This window comes from Macrobrachium nipponense, chromosome 5 (assembly GCF_015104395.2).
Source record: "Macrobrachium nipponense isolate FS-2020 chromosome 5, ASM1510439v2, whole genome shotgun sequence".
Classification (NCBI taxonomy): Eukaryota; Metazoa; Arthropoda; class Malacostraca; order Decapoda; family Palaemonidae; genus Macrobrachium; species Macrobrachium nipponense.
This window is the reverse complement of record NC_061107.1, coordinates 123,301,376-123,308,875: the sequence shown is the minus strand read 5'-3', so window position 1 is coordinate 123,308,875 and position 7,500 is coordinate 123,301,376. Positions and strand designations below refer to the sequence as shown.

The window sequence follows — 7,500 nt, the reverse complement described above, 5'->3', positions numbered from 1 at the left end:
ACCACTGAGCTACCAATATTATATATATATATATATATATATATATATATATATATATATATAGTATATATATATATTATATATATATATCGTATAACGTGAGAATTACTGTACCGGTGACTGATGAGATTATGATGACGACTTCGAGATTACTAAGATTTTTGGAAAGAGACCAAGGTTCCAGAGCAATGGGTTACGAGGAGCAATTGTTCTACTCTATAAAGGTTAATGTGATAGAGACACTGTAACAATTGTGGGCTTAACTTTACTCATAATAGGTAGGTATAATGAAGGGCTTTGATATATGCGATGCGGAATGTGTCAGTACTTGATATGAAAAATTTATCAGAAGTTGAAGCGTAAAAGAAAAAAGCAATATGCGGCTTACATGGAAAAGAAAAGTTATTGGTGTAAATGATGGTACACATGTTGATGGTTTGGAGAATGTATAGTATAGAAGATACTTCGGTTAGCTACATCCAGGGAGCCAGGTAACACAACAGTTTATATTTTAAAGGAAATCATTATTGGAAAAATGCACATTTGGGAAATTGCACTACCATTCAGTATCTTGATCATACCTTTCTTTGGGTAAAGTAATGGGAATATTTGACTGTGCAAATATTTACATAAAAAAATGTTGCCGGAGAAATTGCAAAGATAAAGTTGGGTAAAATCTAGGTTCAAGGTAATTTAAATCATATATATATATATATATATATATATATATATATATATATATATATATATATATATACATATATATATATATATACATATATATATATATTTATATATATATATATATATATCTATATATATATATATATATATATATATGTATGTATATATATATATATATATATATATATATATATATATATATCTATCATATATATATATATATATATTTATATATATATACATATATACATATATATCATATATATATATATATATATATGTATATATACATATCTATATATATATATATATATATATCTATATATATATACATACATACTATATATATATATATATATATATTATATATATATATATATATATAAATATATATATATATCTATATATATATATATATATATATATATTCTATATATATATATATATATATCTATATATGTGTGTGTATATATCGCTATATCATGTATATATATATAATATATCATATCTATATATATATCTATAATATATATATATACATATATATGTGTGTGTGCGTGTGTATGTGTGTATGTGGGTGTATACCCGCCACTAAAGTATGTTTTTTCCTGAATCAAGCTACTTCTGATTGTCCATTTCACATTTCATTTCGTCCTCCATGCCTTTTAAACTTTATCTATGCTTTCTTTCCTGAATCACTGCTGCGTATCTGTTATTTCTTTTATCATTCACTATGACTAATGTGTCAGTTTCTTATCGAAGTAGCACTTACTTAAAACTGTACTCATTTTAACCATTTATGGATTCAATTCCACTGCCGAAAAGAAGTTTGCTTTAAGTTCTCTCTCTCTCTCTCTCTCTCTCTCTCTCTCTCTCTCTCTCTCTCTCTCTCTCTCTCTCTTTGTGGTGAGGATCTGAACCTATAAATGAATTAGTGAAATCTCTCACTCCACTCTTTCTCTGTCCCACATCCCTATTTGTAATTCAGTCTTATCTTGTGAACGCACTCTTGTCGTTGAAAGTCTCTATTTACACAATAAAGAGAGACCCAAAGCAACGCTGTTAAGACGAAATGTATCACAATGAGACACTCATTTAAAAACGACGAACAAAATCACGTCTTACAATCGGGAGATTTGCCGTTCTATGTCCGAAGGGAGAGACATCATTCCGAAGTTCTGACAATCGATGCTGATGTCCTGACACTTGCAGTAGGGGGACGAGGAAGAACAAGAGAAGGCTGCGGGCGAGAGAGAAAAGAAACCTGATTTAAGTCTTCGAAAAAAACAAAGAAAAAAAAAACCAGTAATAGTAGTCATTTTTTTTTCTTTTTGTGCAGTGAGATCAGTGAAATACTCATTATTTTTCATTTTTATCTGTTATAAAAGGGCACAAGAATGTTCTTTAACGTCCTCAACAATCTACTGATGGCAGCTGTAGGAATTTTTTTTATAAAACTATGTAAAAGCTTTTGAATCGTACCCTGGATTCATCTTCAGTCGAATGAACAATTTAACATAGAATGTATCAAAGACGTCAAGAATGGCTGCACCCGGCAGTCTGATCTCCGAACGTACACGGTGATGAAGAAATTGGTCGATGTCCCAACTAGGTCATTTCCCCTCCTTTGTTGTTATATATGGCTGCTATCTTGTTCGATCGTCGTTAGGGCTGACTTGATGTTGCAAGTAAAACCTCATCAGGAGGAGTCGAGGGGGTAATGGGTCAAGACTCCATCATGCTATCCGGCCCCTGGTGGGGGGGGGGGGGGGGGGGGGTGGGGGGGGGGGGAGGGGGGGTTCGTTGGGGGAGGTCAAAGGCAGCATCAGGGAAAAACAGAGCTGTCCTAAAATTAAAGTCTCTAACGAACGACCTGAATATGTATGTAAAAATTGACGATTGGGTCCTCATTAACAAACGACTTGTTACCTTTGAAGGATTCTCTCATGTTGATGGCGGCCCTTTCAACTGAGCGTCTGGTGTTTACATTGTGGCTTTTAGAAATAATATTGGCTGTATTCCACTCGGGTCTGTGATCATTGTTAAAGGCGCGTCACTATTGCGCTGCTTTGTGAATGCAATGAAAAGCTCGTTCAAGTTTCCCTTAAACGTGTAGTTAGACCTCTTCCACTTTCACCAAAATATTTTCCTTTACTATCTTTGCGAGGTAATTCATAGACGCCTGGAACTAAGGTTTTTTTTTTATTTTTTTATTTCTTACTAGGTTATGTCTGAACGTATCATATTTAAACAATTTCAGTGTCCTTCTGACTATTGTTTACATAACCACGAATATTCTTTACGATAGGGCTGAATGGTAATGATACATATCTATTTGAATTTTCTCCCTTGTTATCAATGGATAGATGGAAAGACCTCCTGGCTCGCGAAATGGGCTTCTCAATCAAATGGGAGGGATATTCGTGGTCACATATCCTAAAAGCTCGTAGGACAAAATTCATAACGACATTGCTTTTAATTTCGTTTGAATGAAAGGAATAAAAGTGGATGTAACTCTCCGAATTGGTTGATTTACGATATACTGAGAATTTGAACATTTGGCTATTGCAGTCTCTATATTAGTCAGAAGGGCACTAAAAATGTATTTAGGTATAATAATACGTTAAGACATAACATAGTAAGAAATGACAACAACGATGAAACTCCCATTGTTCCAGGCATCTATGAATTATCTTGCAAATATGATGAACTGGAAGAGGTCTGACTACGCGTTTAGGGGAACATAAACGAGCTTTTGCATTGCATTCACAAAGCAGCGCAATAGTGACACGCGCATTTAACAATGATCACAGACGCGAGTGGAATACAGCTAATATTATTTTTAAAAGCCGCAATGTAAACACCAGACGCTTAGTTGAAGGGCCGCCATCAACTTGGGAGAATCCTTCAAGGGTAACAAGTCGTTAGTTAACGAGGACCCAATCGTCAATTTTTATGTACAGATTCAGGTCGTTTGTTAGAGACTTTAATTTTAGGACAGCTCTGTTTTTCCCTCGCCTGATGCTGCCTTTACCTCTACTCCCCCTCCACAGGCACCGGATAGCATGAGGGAGTCGACCCATTACCCCCTCGACTCCTTCTGATGAGGTTTTACTTGCAACATCAAGTCAGCCCTAACGACGATCGAGCAAGATAGCAGCCAGATATAACAACAAAGGAGGGGAAATGACCTACTTGGGACATTGGCCACTTTCTTCATCACCTTTATGTTGAAGATCTGACTGCCGGGTGGCAGCCATTCTTGACGTCTTTGATACATTTTATGTTAAATTGTTCTTTCGACTGAAGATGAACCGAGGGTAGGGTCCAAACGCTTTTGCATAGTTTTATGAAATTTTACCACTGCTACCATCAGTATATTATTGTGGACCTAAAAACAACAACAACAACAACAACAAGAACAACAATAATAATAATAGGTGACGATGGAGAGAGTTTTCGTTAAATTATAAAAGTAAGTCTACTATGAATCTAGTAAATTCTTGATTGCATGGCATAATCGTTCGTAATACTGGATGGAAAAGTAAAACTTGTAGTTTTATCAAAATGTTGTCTTATAGCTATGATTATAAAGCATAAATCCCCTATATTTATATCTAACATTATTATTTATCTTAGAGCTCGAGTTACAAACATGAAAGCTTTTCTATCCACCAAGAGACCTTGACAACAACTAGAATCTAGATTATATACAAATGTCTGAGGGTATGGGGCTGTTTAAAGATATCTTATATACGTGTGGGAATAAAAGTGCAAAAATGATATAATTCGGGATGCTTTGTTGAATGGACACAGCTTATACATTTCAAGCAGAGAGATGAACATCAACATTCGTGTTGGTATAAAGGTTATTGGAGTATTTTTTTCAAGACCGTGGAATGAGTAGTTTACAAGGTTCGCGTGTTCTGGCTGTTTCTTAATAATTGCAAAGTCAAGAGGCAGTTAAAAAAAGTAATAACTAATTTTGATTAAGATAAAATATTTCACTGGGATTATGTTAGCGCTTGAATGTGTCACAAAAATGAATGAAAAGCCATTATACTTAGGATGTTTTGGCTTCAGTTCCAAACCATTACAAAACGGAAACTCTGATTTTTTTTCAAATAAATAATAATAATAATAATAATAATAATAATAATAATAATAATAATAATAATAATAATAATAATAATAATAATACACAAAGCACTACACCCAAGAGCAAATACGGACAGACTATACATAACACGAAAGGAAGGAGGGAGAGGACTACTAAGTATAGAGGACTGCGTCAACATTGAAAACAGAGCACTGGGGCAAATAATCTGAAAACCAGTGAAGACGAGTGGCTAAAGAGTGCATGGGAAGAAGGACTAATAAAAGCAGACGAAGACCCAGAAATATACAGAGACAGGAGAAAGACAGAAAGAACAGAGGACTGGCACAACAAACCAATGCACGGACAATACATGAGACAGACTAAAGAACTAGCCAGTGATGACAGTTGGCAATGGCTACAGAGGGGAGAAGCTAAAGAAGGACAAACTGAAGGAATGATAACAGGCGGCACAAGATCAGGGCCCTAAGAACCAGATATGTTCAAAGTACGATAAACGGAAATAACATCTCTCCCATATGCAGGAAGTGCAATACGAAAAGTGAAACCATAAACCACATAGCAAGTGAATGCCCGGCACTTGCACAGAACCAGTACAAAAAGAGGCATGATTCAGTAGCAAAAGCCCTCCACTGTAGCCTGTGCAAGAAACATCAGCTACCTTGCAGTAATAAGTGGTACGAGCACCAACCTGAAGGAGTGGATAGAAAACGATCAGGCAAAGATCTTCTGGGACTATGGTATCAGAACGGATAGGGTGATACGTGCAAACAGACAGACGTGACGTTGATTTGACAAAGTCAAGAAGAAAGTATCACTCATTGATGTCGCACAATACCATGGGACACCAGAGTTGAAGAGAAAGAAGTGGGAAAAAGAAAATTGGAATAAGTATCAAGATCTGAAAATAGAAATAAGAAGGATATGGGATATGCCAGTGGAAATCGTACCCATAATCATAGGATCCACTAGGCAAGATCCCAAGACTCCCTGAAAAGGAATCTAGAAAAACTAGAGGCTGAAGTAGCTCCGGACTCATGCAGAAGAGTGTGATCCTAGAAACGGCACACATAGTAAGAAGAGTGATGGACTCCTAAGGAGGCAGGATGCAACCCGGAACCCCACACTATAAATACCACCCAGTCGAATTGGAGGACTGTGATAGAGCAAAAAAAAAAAAAAAAAAAAAAAAAAAAAATAATAATAATAATAATAATAATAATAATAATAATAATAATAATAATAATAATATAATAATAATAATAATAATAATAATAATAATAATAAGGAAGGAGGCCTTCTCTGAGGGCAGTAGCATTGAATACAATAGCTGTTTCAACGGCATTTAATTTATATAGAATCTTCTCAATTCTTCTTATTATCTTTTTCTCGTCAGCATGTAGCTGGTGTATTAAGTTTCCTAAGGACATGTAAGATTTTCATTTGTCTTAGGTTTATTCCTCTAACGTGTCGACAGCGCACAGGCAGTCATCTATGAGAGTTTACAGTACAGTGAATTAAGATACAGTTTACAAGTATTTATAGCATGCAAGGTCGTGTACAATCGGTGGGCGGTCGGTGGGAACGGATTTTAATTGGTCGTTGGATGGAACGAAATCTCCCCCTGAGGCGTTCTGACCTGCGTAGTTTGGACGGGGTTATTAGCGTCGGTTGGGTGTTGTTTGGGGTACCCACCTCTTGGGCGGCAGGCTGTACAATTGATATATCTTCCGCTCGTTCTCTCCCGCTTTCTCTCTCTACTTCTTCCGCTCTTTCTCTCTCTTGCTCTCTCTCTTTCTTTCTTTGCAAGTTCCTCTCTCTCTCTCTCTTCTCGTCGTCGCTTCGCTCCTTCTCTACGCTCTCTCTTTCTCTCTCTGCCTGCTCCTCTCTCTCTCTTTCTCTCTCTTTCTCTCTCTGTTTGCTCCTCTCTCTCTCTTTCTCTTTTTTCTCTCTCTCTCTCTCTCTGTCTCTCCCCCCTCGATCTCTCTCTCTCTCTCTCTCTGCTCTCCCCCCTCGATCTCCTCTCTCTCGTGGATGATTACGTAGTCGGTTGGTTTCTTGCGCCATTTCTTCTTATGATGGTGGGGAGAAACTCTGTTTCTTTTACCGTGTTGATAGTCGGTTTTTTCTCTAATATATGTAAAGCTTCAAGATAACGTAGGCGTTTTCGGTCCGGTGCATGGTCAATAATTTCTATGTTCTTTATAAGCTCAGCTCTTTCTGGTCTCCTGTTGTGTTTTCCCTATAGTGAATGAAAATGGCCCCTTCTTGAAGATGACACGAGAGACGCTTGGAGAGTCTGGTAGTGGTCATCCCGATATAAGAATGGTGGCATCCATCCACCGAGCATGTGAATTCGTAGATGACACTCCTCTCTTCAAAGACGTTTCTGGGGTTCGGGGGGCGCCGGTTTTTTTGTTTCTAAAACAGCTGGCTGGTTTTTCATGCTTTTGTAAATTATGAGGCTAATTTTATCAGTTTCTGTAGTGGAGACATTTTTCACTGATTATTTTCCTTATAGCCTTTTCATCTTCCAAATATTTGTGGTGCATATGATTTTTATAAAATATTTTTATAGCTCCACTTTGGTCGTTAGTTACGGCGTTCTTTCTTGGTGCCATTTATTTATGGAGTCCCTCGTTTGGCGTTCGACCATACGGTTTGAAAAGTTATTATTAATGAGAACTTGTGTAGACCTT

General features: G+C 36.5%; 1 protein-coding gene across 1 annotated transcript in view; it reads right to left on the bottom strand.

Annotated features, from left to right (window-relative positions):
- Window positions 1-7,500, bottom strand: part of LOC135215929 (G-protein coupled receptor GRL101-like) — a 312,597-nt gene that overhangs the window by 87,499 nt on the left and 217,598 nt on the right. Inside the window, exon 14 of the mRNA XM_064250884.1 lies at window positions 1,810-1,924. Coding sequence (XP_064106954.1) covers window positions 1,810-1,924 — 115 coding nt within the window. The remainder of the gene's footprint in view (window positions 1-1,809; window positions 1,925-7,500) is intronic.